Genomic DNA, 19,052 nt, shown 5'->3' with positions numbered 1-19,052 from the left:
GCGGGACTGCGACATTGCGGCGGACAGATCGGACCCTTGACTGACATTTTTGACACTTTTGGGGGGACCAGTGACATTACTACAGTAATCAGTGCTATACATATGCACTGTTACTGTAAAAATGACACTGGCAGGGAAGGGGTTAACTTTTATTGGTGATCAAGGGGTTAATGTATGCCTGGTGCTTACTGACGTGTGTGGGGGGAGGGGATTGTGTGACACAGGGACAGATCGCAGGTTCAGCTATGCTGAATCCGGCAATCTGTCCCTGCCTGTCACTTAGGAGATCCGCCCGCTTTGTTTACACAGGTGGGCGGTTTTACTCACTCGATTCCTGGACGATCGGGGAAGAGCAGCGGTGATCATCACCACTCCTCCCCTGGCCCGACTCCCGCTGTGACTGAATACAGCCGCGGCCCACAAGGGGAGGAGTCCAGCGACGTAGGTCTACATCGCTGGACGATATCGAACCACTTTGCCGAAGTAGGCTCAACATGAGCGGTCAGCAAGTGGTTAAGTGATTGTAGGACCTGGCTGTGCTGTCTAGCAGGAGAACATGGATCACAAGACTGGCTAAACAGATGTACAAATCCTTTGCATTTCAACAATGTATTTCTGCTTTCCCAGAACAAAGCCTAAAGCCAGGGGATGTAATGGGGTTGGGGATATAATAGATGCAACAAAGCCCAGGACAAATGTAGCATTAAATATACTGTAGAAGAACATGGCGGTACTTACTGATTCCAAATATAGAGTCCAATGATGACCCCGATCAACAGTAAAATACATCCTAATGCAGCCCAAAAGACGATCTTGTACGTGGAATCCGTCCTGTCTGTGTAGAGCGGATCACCAGGGGATGAGAGAGGGAGATAAGACATGTGAGATGAAGATGGAGTAAGAGAGATTCTCAGTTTAAAGGAAATCTGTCATTTCAGAAATATAGGGGCTTTTATTGTTGATCTCCTGAAAAGGCTATCTGCCTGGCTGTCTCTCGCATCAATAGACTTTAACCAGTTCTGGACCAGAAGGATTTACCCCCCTTAATGACCAGGCTATTTTTTGCGATTTGGCACTGCATTACTTTAACTGACAATTGCACGGTCGTGCGACGCTGTACCCAAATAAAATTGATGTCATTTTTTCCCACAAATGGAGATTTCTTTTGGTGGTATTTGATCACCTGGGCGATTTTTATTTTTTGCGCTATAAACAAAAAAAGAGAGACAATTCTGAAAAAAAAACAATATTTTTTACTTTCTGCTATATAACATTCTCAATAAAAAAAAATTAAAAATCTATTTTTTTCATAGTTTTAGGCCAATTTGCGGATATATATATATATATGTATAAGGTATAAAAAGAGATAAAAGGCCTAAATGGGTATGCCTAACCTTTATTTTATCAACAGGTAAAGGGGAAGTGCAGTGAATGTAAGTAATATAACGTCAAGGGGTTTAGGTGCAGTGGTCTGCTGTGAACAAAATGTAGCTCCAAGAACAGATGCTTAGTAATAAGTGAATGCTGTGCTATGAGTCAACCCCCCCCCCCTGAAAAAAGGCCTTATCAAAATAAAATAAAGCTCAATCCCAGCCCCCCCTTCAAATATTTGAAAGCCTTGCTGAAAAAAAGCAGTTTCACCAAAAATAAAGGCCCTTTCAACATACAATTATAAGCAATATAGCCCAATTATAAAGGAAAGATCTCCAAAATCCAAAAGTACCACCCCACTGAAACAAAAGCCCAAATTTTTCCTTGCAACAAAAACTGCAGCCAGAAGTATGCACTTACCTCAAATCAACCACAAAATAAAAGTAGAATTTGTGAAGCAAAACATATTACAACTTGCTGGGGAAAAGTGGAAAAAGAAAGCCACTTACCTATAGTCTCAAGGTGTATTGATGACCTTGTGGTGCCTAATTTATTACTAACAATGCAAATGTAGCTCCCGGAATCCTCAGCGGTGATGTCTCTTATCTCCAGCTTCAGGTAGTTATAAGAGGCAGAAGACCAGTACTTGTCCCCTCGGTCGACCAACGTTAGTGCCGAGGTACTTAGTTCGATATCATTGCGGATCAGGGAGATCATGGATGGAGGGTTGCTGTCAGCCTGGCACACAATAATCGCTCTCCTTCTTCCTTGTGTTTCCAGGTATGACGTCAGTACCAAGTTACGAGGACCATCTGCCAAATGATATTAAAGAAAATATTATCATTGAATGGCCCTGCAACACACCAACTGGAGGTTAGGCACACCTTTAGGATCTGTGGGGGGGAGGAACCTGAGCACTTTGTTAAAAATTCGGTAGCGGTTCTCCTGTATGTGTTGCTGTTGGAGAGTACCTCTCACTTCCTTTCTAGTAAAACTTTGTCAGCGGGACAGGAAGTAAGGGTAAATCTCTCTCCCTGGACAGTCTGGACATACACTTTAGGCATAGGTGTGCGCAGGGGGTGTGCCAGGTGTGCCTGGGCACACCCTAATCACTACCCTGCAGGATGGAGAGTGGGGAAAGGGGCTAGTAAATATGTAATTTACTAGTGCCTTCCTTTTCCAAATGAACATTGTGAACACAACTGGGTTTACTATGCTTCAGCTTGTGAATGAACAGGAAGCTGCTCAGCACAGGGCACTTCCCATTCATTTACTGTCCAGTGCAGCTGAGGCTGCAGAGAAAGGCATGTGTGTTTGAGCTTTGGGGTGCACACCCTAATGCAAAAGGCTGCGCACACCTATGACTTTAGGAATGTTATCCAATGTACAGATAAGTAGAGAGGTACAAAGACTTGGAGAATTCACCTACAGGGCAAATAAAAAAAAAAAGAAAAAGCTTTGGGTAGCTTTCAGTTGGTCTGGTTAAAACTCAGAAATGACTACCCACCTACACGTGACAGCACTGGGGCCTTTTGATTGCCCAATCATGCCCCCAGCACTGAATCATGCAGGAAGGAGGAAGGTTGCATGCCCCTTTAACAAAACCAAACCAGCCATTCTCAACCAGGGTTCCCTAGCATGTTCTGGACTACTGTACCAGGACCTTCAGAGCTCCATGCCGAGGGAGTGATGTCATTGTGGACCTTACCACTTATACAGCCGAAGCCCGCAAATCGGGAAGGAAGATTGGGGGAAGATGGAAGCCCTGCTCAGGTCCTGTCCTGTGACAGTGTGCTGCTGGAGGGATTCGTTCTAAGGTAAGAATTTCATAATGAGTTAGTATGTGATGTATACTAGCACATTACGCCATTGCCAATTGCCTTTGCCCTTTCAGGCCTCTTGTACCCTGGAGCTTGAAAAAGCTCAGTACAGCTTTTTTTTTACTGAGCTAAAATACAGGCCGTTAATTGTAATGTAATGGCAGACAAGGAGAGACAGGGCGCCCAAATTACCAGTGAATGGAGAGCCTGTATACAACCTCAGCAGCTCCGTTGGGGACTCCTGGGTGTAGAGTCTGATCAATAGGAGGGCTGGAGGATAGGGAGCGCTTCTGGTTATAGCTGTAATAATAGAGACAGTCACAGTGAAATAAAGCCAAAAAGTATGGTTTGTGAAAATAACTTAACCACTTAAGCCCCGGAAGATTTTACCCCCTTCCTGACCAGGGGGTATTTTGCGATTCGGCACTGCGTGACTTTAACGGACAATTGCGTGGTTGTGCGACGCTGTACCTAAATTAATTTGACGTCCTTTTTTTCCCCACAAACAGAGCTTTCTTTTGTTGGTATTTGATCACCTGTGCGATTTTTATATCATGCGCTATAAACAATAAAAGAGCGACAATTTTGCAAAAATAACAATATTTTTCAAATTTTTTATATGAAATTCCCCCCCCAAAAAAAAGGAAAAATCAATTTTTTTTTACATTTTTGACCAATTTGTTTTCTGCTACCTGTGTTTGGTAAAAAAAATCACAATAAGCGTATTTTGATTGGTTTGCGCAAAAGTTATTGCGTTTACTAACTAAAGGGAAAGATTTTTGTCATTTTTGTTGTCTTTTTTTTTTAACGAGTAATGGCGGCGATCTGCAATTTTTTTTGCGGTACTGTGACATTGGGGCGGACAGATCGGACCCTTGACTGACATTTTTGACACTTTTGGGGGTACCAGGGACATTACTACAGTAATCGGTGCTATACATATGCACTGTTACTGTAAAAATGACACTGGGAGGGGAGGGGTTAAGTGTGTCCCTAGGGGCGTGTTTCTTACTGTCATTGGCTGTGGCTGTGTGTGTAACAGCACAGACCAACGGTCTTACATAGCAGGACCGAGTGATCAGTGCTTTTACACAGGGGAGAATGACAGGCGGCTTTGTTTACATTAGCCGCCTGCCTTTCTCCCTCTCTACCCATCGATTGCGAGTGACCGGCGGACATTGGGTCTGCCGGTCACACGCGCCGGCTTCTTCGGGTACGAGCGGGGGGCGGGAGCGCGCCTCCGGTGGCGCACACTCGCCCCCTATTCGCTCCCAGGCTAGTGACGTACCGGTACGTCACTTTGCCTGGGAGGGGCTGACCGCCACCGTATATAGTCGGGCGGCGGTCGGCAAGTGGTTAAATGAAGCTCCACTCCAAAATGAAAAATGGATCATGGTTCATGGGCAGCCATAAGTCATTTAAGTTATTTTCACAAACCATACTTTTTTGGCTTTATTTCACTGTGACTGTCTCTATTATTACAGCTATAACCAGAAGCGTTCCCTATCCTCCAGCCCTCCTATTAATTGTAATGTGCCTATGCACACAGGCGCGTAAACTATTCTTCAGTAAAAAAAATAGAAAAATCAGCTTTTTTTGTTAGTAATTTATATCTCATGCACATAAATGTGCGCAAATGCCCATTATGCAGAGCAGGAACACTAGACTATGTTTTTGCGCATTGACGCAAAAATGCGCATGTGCACGTGAAATTGCACGAACAAATATACGCAAAAATACACGCAAATACATACAAAAAAAAAGAAGTCTGGAAAAGTAGGTGCTCAAACAGGCGTATCGTGTGTGCAAGAGGCCTAAATAGTAACTTTCTAGTCGTACTCTGTTATCATCTGTTATCAAAAACCTGTTTAACATGTGTGTCAAAAATTTAAAAAATTGCCCCGGACAGGAAGTGGTCCATACCCTTTACTCTGTCTTAATAGAATAAATTGCAAACATATTAAAGTGCATCAATTGTATACATTTTCCCAATGATGGGTTATAACATAACAATATATAACAATTGTTCATTCAAAAATTCAAAAGCTCATTAAAAGTGTCCAAGTGAAAATGATAAATCGTAAAAGTTCACCAGTGTAGCTGTGTCCAACCACCGTATAAGTGAATTTCAAACTCACCAGAGCCAAATGCTGTCTATGTTATAGGACAGCAATAGGCAGGGCCGGCGTATCGGGATACCGGGATATTTCCCGGTGGGCCGCCGGCCCTGGGGCCGCTTTGATAGGGCCGCCCGCAGAGCGCCGCTTTAAGTTTGCCGGCCGCCCGCAGTCCCGCTTTAAGGATTCCATTGATGGGGCCGCTCGCCGCTGATTGGCCGCTCGCGCTCCTTGCCGATTGGCCGGCGGCCGCTGACGCTGTGCAGCCAGGCTGCGTGCACTGCCCCGGCCCCCTCTGCGCTCCCGCTGTGAGCGGCATGACGTCACGGCGGGGGCGGCCTGCGCGGTGGACGGCGGAGCTGGCTCTGGCTGGTGCAGACTGTCGAGTGTGTGTGCTGTGCGGTGTGTCCCATCCAGTCGTCGTGCCTGGTAAGTAGTATATCATCATGCTGCCAATGAATGGGGACAATGCTGTGCGCTCTGCAATGAATGGGGACAATGCTGTGCGCTCTGCAATGAATGGGGACAATGCTGTGGCGCTCTGCAATGAATGGGGACAATGCTGTGCGCTCTGCAATGAATGGGGACAATGCTGTGCGCTCTGCAATAAATGGGGGCAATGCTGTGCGCTCTGCAATGAATGGGGACAATGCTGTGCGCTCTGCAATGAATGGGGGCAATGCTGTGCGCTCTGCAATGAATGGGGTCAATGCTGTGCGCTCTGCAATGAATGGGGACAATGCTGTGCGCTCTGCAATGAATGGGGGCAATGCTGTGCGCTCTGCAATGAATAAGGGCAATGCTGTGCGCTCTGCAATGAATGGGGGCAATGCTGTGCGCTCTGCAATGAATGGGGGCAATGCTGTGGCGCTCTGCAATGAATGGGGACAATGCTGTGCGCTCTGCAATGAATGGGGGCAATGCTGTGGCGCTCTGCAATGAATGGGGGCAATGCTGTGGCGCTCTGCAATGAATGGGGGCAATGCTGTGACGCTCTGCAATGAATGGGGGCAATGCTGTGGCATTCTGCAATGAATGGGGGCAATGCTGTGGCATTCTGCAATGAATGGGGGCAATGCTGTGCGCTCTGCAATGAATGGGGGAAATGCTGTGCGCTCTGCAATGAATGAGGACAATGCTGTTGCGCTCTGCAATGAATGGGGACAATGCTGTGGCGCTCTGCAATGATTGGGGACAATGCTGTGGCGCTCTGCAATGAATGGGGGCAATGCTGTGGCGCTCTGCAATGAATGGGCTCAATGCTGTGGCGCTCTGCAATGAATGGGGGCAAGGCTGTGGCGCTCTGCAATGAATGGGGGCAAGGCTGTGGCGCTCTGCAATGAATGGGGGCAAAGCTGTGGCGCTCTGCAATGAATGGGGGCAAGGCTGTGGCGCTCTGCATTGAATGGGGGCAAGGCTGTGGCGCTCTGCAATGAATGGGGGCAAGGCTATGGCGCTCTGCAATGAATGGGGGCAATGCTGTGGCGCTCTGCAATGATCATTGGGGGTAATGCTGTGGCGCTCTGCAATGATCATTGGGGGCAATGCTGTGGGCACTCTGCAATGAATGGGGGCAATGCTGTGGTCACTGTGCATTGAAAGGGGGCACCTTTTTATGAACAAGAACTTAACGTTGTGCTGGTATGACGACGCAATGCTATGGGGCTGGTATGTAATTTTTTCCAGGGCTGGTTTTCATACCCAGTCCGGCCCTGGCAATAGGGTATTTGACAATAAACCTTGTGATCTCTGGAATTCTGGGTTCTCGACGACATCCGGCCACAGGGACACCCTCCAGTTAATTTGTCAGCTCAACACATCACATGAGAGTTCAAATAAAAAGGAAGAGGCTCCTGATGACGCGTTGGACGCCAAACAGCCGTAGAGCTATTACCTCAATGCCTAAGGTCCAGCCATCACTCCATTTTTGAAGTGGTGGCTTTTGATGTAAGTCTTTTTACTTTTTTTTTTTATCATATGTACACTGTATTGGTTGTCAGTGTTACTGTATTTTATTAAATTTCAACTTTTACTTCGTACTACACCATGAGCCTCTTCCTTTTTTATTTGAACTCTCATGTGATGTGTTGAGTTGACAAATTAACTGGAGGGTGTCCCTGTGGCCGGATGTCGCCGAGAACCCAGAATTGAAGAGATCGCAAGGTTTATTGTCAAATACCCTATCGCTGTCCTATAACATAGACAGCATTTGGCTCTGGTGAGTTTGAAATTCACTTATGCGGTGGTGGACACAGCTACACGTGTGAACTTTTACGATTTATCATTTGCACTGGGACACTTTTAATGAACTTTTGAATTTTTGAATAAACAATCGTTATATTGTTATGTTATAACCCATCATTGGGACAATGTATACAATTGATGCACTTTAACATGTTTGCACTTTATTCTATTTAAGCGCTGCAATCTTTTTGTATATTTGATATTTTAGTGTATGTATATTTTTCACTTTTTTGCTAGCAGCTTTTCACTCGGATCATAAGCGCTGATTCACATTCTTTTGATTTCCAACAAAATACATTAATGGACTTTTGGCCTTCATCATTATCACAAGGTAGATGCTTACATAGGATGCTCATTCCCACAAGGGGGGAGACACTGTTTCCTCGCCAGTGCTTGGCTAAACAGTGATAAGAACCGGTATCTGAACTGGACACTTTGGGCAGCAGTAGAGACTTCTGGGAGCTTTCATGGAGCCACCTGTTGTTCTTGTACCAGGTATAAGTAGTATTGTCAGCTGTTGGAGCCTGGCATGTGAGATTCACCGAGTGGCCCTCTTCTACCTCGCTTGATGGCCTTACCAACACCATGGCAGCTGGAACAGAGTTAGAAAAAGGTTTCAAATATTTTCCAATCAATGTTGCAGTGCGCATAAATAGATAAATCAATGTAAATATTTAAAGAGCTTGTTTATATGGGGCGAAGGTGCATTGCCGAAAGATGACTCTGCAAGCCAAGAGCCACACGGGGTTGACTCCCCGGTTGTGCTGCACCGAGTCATACTTCGGCAACTCGCTGGCTTGTGGACTGGACTCATTCTGCGCTATACGAGCATGACGACCCTCCTCTGGGCGGTCGCCCGGTCGATCGCGCATATTTTTTAACATCTCCTTTTTGGGGTATGGAGGCTCGGGGAGGCAACCCAGGCCGCCCCGCAGTTGGCAGAGTTCGCAGCTCCCCTGTACGCATCGAACAGGGAAAGAGTCAAAGCGCAGAGTAAACCTTGTGAAACAAGGCATCGCAGCACACAGCTTGGATAGTCAACTGTTGAGGTTCTCTGGTAACAATTATGGAGCACTTCTACAGACTGCTAGAGGAAATTAGCAAAAAAATGTAACCAATGATCCCTAGAACTATTACATTGTTACAGAAACCCATGTGTTTCCTATGCTCCGCAGCTCCATCTAGTGGCCATAATTCAGTGTTTTTCTACTGCCCATATCAAGTCGTTGTGAAAAGAAAACAGCCTAAAGAACAGTGATGCAGTGATCAGTGCTAAAAAAAATGCACTCTCACTGTATTAATGGCAGGGAAGGGGTTAACATCAGGGGCAATCAAAGGGTTAAGTGTAAGTGTGCTACTAGGGAGTGCTTGCTAACTGTGTGGGGGATGGCCAAACTGGAGAAAGACAGAGATCTGTGTTTCTGTTTAGCAGAAACAAAAGGTCTCCATCTTCCTCTCTGACAGAACGGCGGTCTGCCTTATTTACATTGCCAGACCGCCATTCTGCCTCTTCTGTGAATGATCGGTGGTTACCACTGATTGGCTCTCGCCGTGTCCAGTCAGGGCGGAAGCAGGTTGCCGGCATCGTGCGCACGCGCCCCAGACCCTGTGCGCAAAATCATGTACAGGTACGTGATTTCACGCAGGAGGGCCATCCTGCCCCAGTATATCTGCCTCCATATGGAAGCAACCATTGTCCAATCCAATCCTTTCAATCCTATCAATTTCTGCCCCCATGTTTTTTATGTTTACAGCTTCTCCTTACTTTGAACGGAGAAGCTAATCAAATTTTCCGCAGCACCAAGGGAATTATTAGCTTGACATGTGTATTCCCCATGGTCATTCATTGTCACATCTTCTATTTCCAGCCGTAGAGTGTTATGGGAGCGCGACAACCTGACGCGTTGGGTGGTGTCACGATATCCATCTGATGATACGACTTCCATATTTTTGAGAAGAGACAACTGAGAGGGAGGCTCGCTGTCCACGCGGCACAATATTACCGCCAGCTGTCTCTCCTGCAGCTCAAAGAGTGATGTCACTAGGAGGTTTCTTGGAGGATCTGTCAGGACAGAAGGCAAATCAAACAGTAAGAGCAATAGGGAATACAGCTTTAGAGGCAAGCTAATATCTTTAATTGGCATTAAATCCATAGATTAAATGGTTTCCCAAAACAGTTACATTCAAGGCATGCCATGAATAAAACATTGGCACAGTGGTTTGTGCTCTCAGCTGGACTGTTGAGTACTTTAATAAACATAGATATTTAATAAACAAGTGTCCATAAAGTGTGAACAACTGGTGATTGTCACGGAACCATGAACCAGACGTACAACAACAGATAAGTGAAAATAAGACAGCTTTATTGAAAAACAAGCTATAAAGCAAAAGTCCAAACGGATGGCGAAACCGATGCAGAGTCTTGCGAAGCCAGGGGTCTGGAACCAGCAGGGTAGTCAGACGAAGCCAGGATCAGGATCCAACAGGGTAGTCAGACGAAGCCAGGATCAGGAACCAACAGGGTAGTCAGACGAAGCCAGGATCAGGAACCAACAGGGTAGTCAGACGAAGCCAGGATCAGGAACCAACAGGGTAGTCAGACGAAGCCAGGAACAGGAACCAGAAGTAGCAGCAGTCTTAGTAGCATGTGAACACAGGAGGACCAAGCAGGGAACTGAGCCACAGACCTCCTATATATATGAGCTAGGCATCCAGCTCCTCCCAGTGGGAAGGAGGAGCCGCAGGGTGGGAGGCTACAAGAAACCCAGAAACCAAGATGGCCGCCAGCACATGTCAAACGAAGGAGAACAGCAAGGAGGTAAGACCATGACAGTACCTCCCCCTCAAGGGCCCCTCCTCCGCGGAGTAAAGAACGTTTTTTGAGGGAAGCGTGCATGGAAGGCTCGGAGCAAGGCAGGAGCATGGACATCTGCGGAGGGAACCCAGGAACGCTCCTCAGGACCATAACCACGCCAATGAACCAAAAACTGCACCCGACCGCGGACCAGGCGAGAGTCCAGGATATTGCTCACCTCATACTCCTCACGATTGCCCACTTGGACCGGACGAGGCCGAGGAACCGAGGAAGTGAAACGATTACACACCAGTGGCTTCAACAGGGAGACATGAAACACGTTGGAGATCCGCATGCCAGGAGGAAGCGCAAGGGCATAGGCTACCGGATTTACCCTGCGAAGCACTCGGAAGGGACCAACAAAGCGAGGCGCCAGCTTGGGAGTGGGCACTCGAAGGTTGAGGTTGCGGGTGGACAACCATACACGGTCTCCGGCCTGGTAGGAAGGAGCAGGCGCTCGTCTGCGATCAGCCTGGAATCTCTGGCGCTGCGCAGAGACCTCAAGGGACTTCTGGATCTGTACCCAAGAAGCACGTAGAACGGAAAGGTGATCCTCCACAGCCGGAATATCCTGGGGAGAGAATACCTCCGGTAACACGGCAGGTTGGAACCCATAGTTGGCCAAGAAGGGAGACGTCCCAGAGGAAGAGTTCACCGCCGTGTTCCTGGCAAACTCAGCCCAAGGCAGGAGGTCAACCCAATTGTCTTGGTGATCGGAGACATAGCAACGAAGGAATTGCTCCAAGGCCTGATTGGATCGTTCTGCGGCCCCATTGGACTGAGGGTGGTAGGCCGAGGAGAAGGAGAGATGAATCCCCAACTGGGAGCAAAAGGCGCGCCAGAACCTGGACACAAACTGACTCCCCCGATCCGACACAATCTCCTTGGGCAAACCGTGCAACCGGAAGACCTCCCTGGCAAAAATCGTGGCCAACTCCTGTGCAGAGGGTAACTTCTTGAGAGGAACACAGTGGCACATTTTGGAAAACCGATCCACAATCATGAGAATGACCGTATGGCCTCGGGATGCAGGGAGGTCCACAATGAAATCCATCCCCAGGTGTGACCATGGGCGCTCCCCGGTGGCTAAGGGTTGCAGAAGACCCACCGGAAGGTGCCGAGGGGACTTACTCTGGGCACAAACGGAGCATGCCGCTACATATGCGGCGATGTCGGAACGTAGGGAAGGCCACCAGAACAGACGTGAAACAGCCCAGGACAGCTGATTCTTTCCAGGATGCCCCGCGGTCTTGGAGTTATGGTAGGTTCGCAACAACCGAGTGCGCAACTCCTCAGGCACAAAACATCTGCCGTTGGGTCTCCCAGAGGGAGCACCGGCTTGAGCCGCCAAAATCTGCTCACCCAGAGGAGAGGTCAGGCTGGTGCGAATGGCGGCCAGGATCTGATTCGGAGGTATGACCGAAGTCGGAATCGACTCCTCCCTGGACAGGTCGGAGTACTGCCGTGATAAGGCATCCGCCCTGATGTTCTTGGAACCGGGTAGGTAGGAGACCACGTAATTAAAACGTGACAAGAACAGAGCCCATCTGGCCTGACGTGGTGTCAATCTCTTGGCCTCAGAAAGGTAGGTCAGATTCTTGTGGTCCGTCAGGATGAGGACCGGAACCACCGAACCCTCGAGCAAGTGCCTCCATTCTTTAAGAGCCTGCACGATGGCCAATAACTCCCTGTCACCAATCTGGTAGTTGCACTCAGCAGAAGACAGTTTCCGGGAGTAAAACCCACAAGGAAGCAGAGGACCCTCTGGTGTTCTACGCTGAGACAGAAGGGCGCCTACTCCCGTCTCGGACGCGTCCACCTCGAGGACAAAGGGCAACCCAGGGTTGGGATGCGACAGAATCGGAGCCGACACAAAGGCGGACTTTAGAGCCTCAAAAGCTCGGATGGCCTCGGGCGGCCAGACCTGGGAATTACTGCCCTTCCTGGTCAGATCCGTGAGAGGTTTGGCTAGCATGGAAAAGTCCCTGATGAACTTCCGATAATAATTGGCGAAGCCCAAAAAGCGCTGCAGGGAACGAAGACCACTGGGCTGGGGCCACTGTAAGACAGCCGAAACCTTCTCAGGATCCATGGAGAACCCTTCAGCGGAAATGATGTAACCTAAGAAGGTTACCTGGGATCGGTGAAATTCGCATTTCTCAAGCTTACCGAACAGCTTGTTCTCTCGTAACCGTTGCAACACACGTTTGACATCCAGAATGTGGGTCTCCATGGACTCAGAATATACCAGGATGTCATCCAAATAGACCACCACACACTGCTGCAACAGGTCACGGAAAACATCGTTGATGAATTCCTGAAAGACTGCGGGCGCATTGCACAGCCCAAAGGGCATAACCAAGGATTCATAATGACCGGTCCTGGTGTTAAACGCGGTCTTCCACTCATCGCCCGCCTTGATCCTTACGAGGTTATATGCCGCCCTCAGGTCGAGTTTGGTAAAGACCGTAGCCCCTTTAAGACGGTCGAACAGCTCGGAAATCAAGGGTATCGGGTAAGCGTTCTTGATCGTGATGCGATTGAGACCCCTGTAATCGATGCAAGGCCTCAACTCACCGCCCTTCTTTTTCACAAAGAAAAATCCAGCCCCTGCCGGGGACGAGGATTTGCGAATGTGACCGCGTGAAAGCGCCTCCCTCACGTACTCCTCCATGGCCTCATTCTCTGCTACCGACAGTGGATAGACTTTGCCACGAGGAGGAACGGCACCAGATTGTAACTCGATGGCACAATCGTATGGGCGGTGCGGAGGTAGGGCAACCGCGCGCACCTTATCGAATACATCCCGGTACTCCTCGTATTCAGGGGGCAACAGAGAGTCCGAGGAAGTACACAGCAACTTGACAGGCCCATGGATGCAACTAGCCCCACACTGCGGTGACCACGAGAGGATCTCGGCCGATCTCCAATCGAAAATCGGATTATGCTTCTGGAGCCAGGGGTACCCCAAGACCACCGAGTAGTGTGGAGACGAAATAACCTGGAAGCAGACCGACTCTCTGTGAACGGCACCAATGGCTAACCCCACTGGAAGGGTCTCATGAGTCACGTGTGGCGGCAGAAGGGGTCTGCCGTCTATCGCCTCAAGAGCCAGAGGTGAACCCCGAGCCTGCAGAGGAATGGAATTGGTGGCAGCGAACACACTATCAATGAACAAACCACCAGCACCAGAGTCCACCAACGCCTGGGTCGTCACCGAGCCCCCGACCCAGGAGAGGACAACAGTGATCAGTGGTTTGTCAACACGGGAAACCGGGGACGAGGAGACTCCACCCAAGATCTGCCCCTGACAGGATCTCAGGTGCGAGCGTTTCCCCGGACGGTTCGGACATGCCAACCGAAAATGCCCACCAAGACCACAGTACATGCATCGGCCCTCGCGTCTCCGGAGTACCCTCTCCCCCTCGGACAGGCGAGCAAACCCCAGCTGCATGGGTTCACCCCCAGACAAGTCATCCCCAGGAGGCGTGGGAGGAGAGGGAGGCACGGGTGGGACAGCAAACGTAGGCGCCAATCTGTTAGGAGGCCTCCGCAGACTCTCCTTAAAGGAAGGTCTCTCCCTGAGTCTGGTGTCAATCAAAATCAGGAAAGAAATAAGGGACTCGAGCTCCACTGGTAGGTCCTTAGCTGCAACCTCATCCTTCAAGGCATCCGAGAGACCATGAGAGAAAGCAGCGACCAGAGCCTCATTATTCCAGCCCACCTCTGCTGCCAGGGTACGAAACTCAATGGCGTATTCAGCTACGGATCGTGAACCCTGTCTGATGGACATAAGGAGCTTCGCAGCAGAGGCAGCACGAGCCGGCACATCAAATACCTTCCGAAGAGAAGCAACAAAACCGGAAAACTCGGCAACCACCGGATTGTTGTTCTCCCATAAAGGGCTGGCCCAGGCCAAGGCCTTGTCCGAGAGCAGCGAGATCAGGAAGCCCACCTTTGATCTCTCAGTAGGAAAGGCATGTGGCAGCAACTCGAAATAAATGCCCACCTGGTTAAGGAAACCTCGGCACTGAGTTGGCTCTCCCCCAAAGCGCTGTGGAAGGGGGGCAGAACCGGACATACCCCGAAACACCGCAGGCGCAACAACAGGTGTCGGGGTAGACTCTGGCGCAACAACCGGAGCGGACCCAGGAGCGACAACCGACCCATCGGCAACGGGAGCGAAATGAGCCGTGCGTTCAAGCAGGGATTGCAACGCCACGGCGAACTGACCCAACAGGTGATCCTGCTGATCAAGTCTGGCAACCAACGTGGGTAGTGAGGATGGCCCTGTACCGTCAGAATTCATGGCCTGTGGTACCGTGCGTTCAAGCAGGGTTTGCAACGCCACGGCGACCCGACCCAACAGGTGATCCTGCTGATCAAGTCTGGCAACCAGCGTGGGTAGCGAGGATGGCCCTGTACCGTCAGAATTCATGGCTTGGTCCTAATGTCACGGAACCATGAACCAGACGTACAACAACAGATAAGTGAAAATAAGACAGCTTTATTGAAAAACAAGCTATAAAGCAAAAGTCCAAACGGATGGCGAAACCGATGCAGAGTCTTGCGAAGCCAGGGGTCTGGAACCAGCAGGGTAGTCAGACGAAGCCAGGATCAGGATCCAACAGGGTAGTCAGACGAAGCCAGGATCAGGAACCAACAGGGTAGTCAGACGAAGCCAGGATCAGGAACCAACAGGGTAGTCAGACGAAGCCAGGATCAGGAACCAACAGGGTAGTCAGACGAAGCCAGGAACAGGAACCAGAAGTAGCAGCAGTCTTAGTAGCATGTGAACACAGGAGGACCAAGCAGGGAACTGAGCCACAGACCTCCTATATATATGAGCTAGGCATCCAGCTCCTCCCAGTGGGAAGGAGGAGCCGCAGGGTGGGAGGCTACAAGAAACCCAGAAACCAAGATGGCCGCCAGCACATGTCAAACGAAGGAGAACAGCAAGGAGGTAAGACCATGACAGTGATGTTCTAAATAATGCAGGTGAATTCCTTGATTTCTAGATGGCGTTAATTCGAACGAAACGCGTCGGTAGAGTCTATGTCCGTGAGGTACCACGCCAACCCTGTATACTGCTCAACTGATTTCTAGGATGTCTTGGATCTATTAAAGCTAATTTTTATACTGGATTTCTGTAAGTGTTTAGCACTGATTTCTTTTAATCACTTCAGCTCCTTAAGGTGTTACATCCCTTAATGACCAGGCCATTTTTTGCAATATGGCACTGCGTTATTTTAACTGAAAATTGCGCAGTTGTACGACGCTGTACCAAAATAAAATTGATGTCCTTTTTTCCCACAAATACTGTAGAGCTTTGTTTTGGTGGTATTTGATCACCTCTGCGGTTTAAAATTGTTTCGCTATAAAAAAAAAAGACTAACAACTGAAAAAAAACATTATTTTTTTACTTTCTGCTAACATCCAATAAAAAAATTTAAAAAAATCTAATTTCTTCATAAATTTAGGCTAATATGTATTCTGATACATATTTTTGGAATATTGATTGGTTTGCGCAAAAGCTATCGCGTTTACAAACTATGGGATAGATTTGGGGACTTTTTGTTTTTTTTATATTTTTTTACTAGTAAGTGATCAGCAACTTATAGCGGGACTGCAAAAAATCTAACACTACCTGTGACACTTTTTGGGGACCAGTGACACCAAAACACTGAGTGCTAAAAAAATGCACTGTCACTGTATAAATGACACTGGCAGGGAAGGGGTTAACATCAGGGGCGATCAAAGGGTTAACTGTGTTTCTTGGGAGTGATTTCTAACTGTGGAGGAGGTGTTTTGACTAAAGGACTCTCTCACTTTCTTCTTGCATCTTCCCCAACTCTCTAAAACATGCTCCAGTCAGCCCCATACTTAAAAAGCCCTCATTGGACCGAACCAATCTTAACAACCTACGCCCCATTTCCTTGCTCCTCTTTTTATCCAAACACCTTGAACGTCTGGTCTACAACCGACTAAGCGACAACCTTGCCGAGAATAGTCTTCTTGATCCCCTTCCCCTTCATGTCTGGATTTTGTCCTCAACACTTCACAGAAATTGCTCTTCTAAAACAAATGATCTACTAACGGCCAAATCCAATGGACACTATTCTGTACTCCTACTTCTGGACCTTTCTGCTGCCTTTGCTACGGTCGACCACCCCCTCCTCAAAAAAACTTCACGCCTTTAGTCTCGGTGGCTGTACTCTTTGCTGGTTCTCTTCCTACTTATCCAACCGCACCTTTAGCGTTACTTACAATTCTATTTCCTCCTCTACTCTTCCTTTCCCTGTGTCCCCCAAGGTTCTGCTCTTGGACCTCTCCTATTTTCAATCTAAACCTCCTCTCTGGGTCAGTTGATAGCCTCCCACGGCTTCCAATACCATCTCTACGATGACGACACCCAAATCTATTTCTCTACGCCTCAGCTCACTCCCTCAGTCTCCTCACGTATCACAAATTTACTAGCAGATATATTATATCAGTCTGGATGTCACACCACTTCCTCAAACTCAGTCTATATAAAACCAAAATTTATAATCTTTCCTCCACCACGTTCCCCTTCCCCTGATCTCTCTGTCAAAATCGATGGCACAACTATCACCCCATCCCCACATGCCAAGGTCCTTGGTGTAATCCTGGACTCTGAACTCTCCTTTAAGCCCCACATCCAATCGCTGTCCAAATCTTGCCGCCTCAACCTCCGCAACATCTCCAAAATACGCCCCTTTCTAACCAAAGACACAACAAAGCTCCTAGTTCACTCCCTGGTCATCTCTTGCCTCGACTACTGCAACTCCCTTCTCATTGGCTTACCTTTACATAGGCTATCCCCCCTTCAATCCATCATAAACGCTGCTGCCAGACTCATCCACCTTACCAGTCACACAGTGTCTGCTACCCCTCTGTCCTTCCACTGGCTTCCACTTACTCAACACATAAATTCAAAATGCTAACAACTTACAAAGCTATTCACGACTCTACCCCTAGCTACATCAATAGCCTAGTCTCAAAATACCAAGCTAATCATTCTCTTCGTTCCTCCCAAGACCTCCTGCTCTCTAGCTCCCTCGTCCCCTCCTCCCATGCTTGCCTCCAGGACTTTTCCAGAGCCTCTCCAATCCTAAGGAACTCTTTACCCCAAACTGTCCGATTATCTCCTACCCTACTAGCTTTTTGAATTTCTTTGAAAACCCTCCTCTTCAGAGAAGCCTATTCTACCCACACCTAACAACTGTATTTTCATTTTCTCCATCAGCTCATCCCCCGCAGTTATTACCTTTTGTTTGACTGGATCCTCCCTTCTAGATTGTAAGTTCTAATGAGCAGGGCCTTCTGTATTGAATTGTATTGTGACTGTACTGTCTGCCCTAATGTTGTAAAGCGCTGTGCAAACTGTTGGCGCTATATAAATCCTGTATAATAATAATAATATTAATAATAATAAAGGAAAACAGAGATCCGTGTTTAGCAGAAACACAAGATCTCCATTTTCCTCTCTGGCAGAACAGTGAACTGCCTTGTAAACAGACCACCGTTCTGCCTCTTTCTGAATGATCGCCGGGTTCCCGGTGGACATTGCATTCACTGGACCCACCCATTGAGGCATGGACACCAAAGTAACATCCACATGAATGGCAGGACACAGGATTTCCCAGCAGAACATTGCCCAAAGCATCACACTGCCTCTGCCGACTTGCCTTCTTATACGGCATCCTGGTGCCATCTCTTCCCCAGGTAAGTGACGCACACCCACCCACCCGGCCAGCCACATGATGTAAAAGAAAACGTGATTCATCAGATCAGGTCACCTTCTTCAATTGCTCCGGAGTCCAGTTCTGATGTAATAGCTCCCGTTTTTGTAAATCAACCCCAATGTGTCACCAGTCTTCTGGAGCATGTCCCCAGTCTCCAACAATTCACCTAACCTGTTAGATACTATATCTTCAGTCTCTGACCTTCTCCTGTTGCATGTCTGCCATTTCTGACACTTTTCTGTTGCATTACATTTACTGAATATTATCGTGTTTCCCTGAAAATAAGATCGGGTCTTATATTCATTTTGGCTACACTAGGGCTTATTTTCAGGAGATGTCTTATCTATGTCCCCTGTCTTCTCTCCCCCTGTCAGCTCAGGAGTCATCATTATGACATCTGTATTCCCAAAATAAAACCTTAGGTAAAGTCAATGTAAAAATATGTAATCTGTTTTGTAAAAATATTATATAATGTCCAGCCTGGATGCCCACATTTCAAGATTTTACATTCAGTTGCATAATTAGTATGTGAATTTCAGATTTTCCTGACTTGATTCTCGCTAGTTAATATGTGTGTTAGCTATGTGTATAAGTGATGGGTACTCACACAGCACAGTGATGGAGACAAGTGGAGAGGTCTTGGAGCCCTTGGTACTATGCGCTGTACAGGAGTAGGAACCTGCATTATCACTGCTCACTTTCTCATATAATAAAGAGGCCAGAGCGCCATCCCGGAGCCACCGTCCATTCTTATACCAAGTGTAACCAATCACAGACTCAGCTCCATCCAGGACATGGCAGGTCAATGTGAAAGAGTCACCTTCCTTCATTTCTGTAGAGGGGCTGACAAGGACACGGGCACCTAGTCACATAATACAAC

At 48.1% G+C, this 19,052-nt stretch overlaps 1 protein-coding gene across 2 annotated transcripts in view; it reads right to left on the bottom strand.

Moving 5' to 3' along the window:
* SIGLEC1 (sialic acid binding Ig like lectin 1) overlaps positions 1-19,052 on the bottom strand; it is a 121,046-nt gene that overhangs the window by 11,689 nt on the left and 90,305 nt on the right. For both annotated transcript variants that reach the window (XM_082243800.1, XM_082243801.1), the window contains 5 exons: positions 18,780-19,034; positions 9,318-9,614; positions 7,896-8,144; positions 1,881-2,183; positions 739-835 (listed from right to left, as the gene is read on the bottom strand). In XM_082243800.1, the coding sequence (XP_082099926.1) occupies positions 739-835; positions 1,881-2,183; positions 7,896-8,144; positions 9,318-9,614; positions 18,780-19,034 (1,201 nt within the window). The remainder of the gene's footprint in view (positions 1-738; positions 836-1,880; positions 2,184-7,895; positions 8,145-9,317; positions 9,615-18,779; positions 19,035-19,052) is intronic.

The sequence above is a fragment of the Pelophylax lessonae genome, assembly GCF_965119305.1.
Source record: "Pelophylax lessonae genome assembly, chromosome: 1".
Classification (NCBI taxonomy): domain Eukaryota; kingdom Metazoa; phylum Chordata; class Amphibia; order Anura; family Ranidae; genus Pelophylax; species Pelophylax lessonae.
Note: the sequence above shows the minus strand (reverse complement) of the source record. Positions and strands in the feature narration are given on the sequence as shown.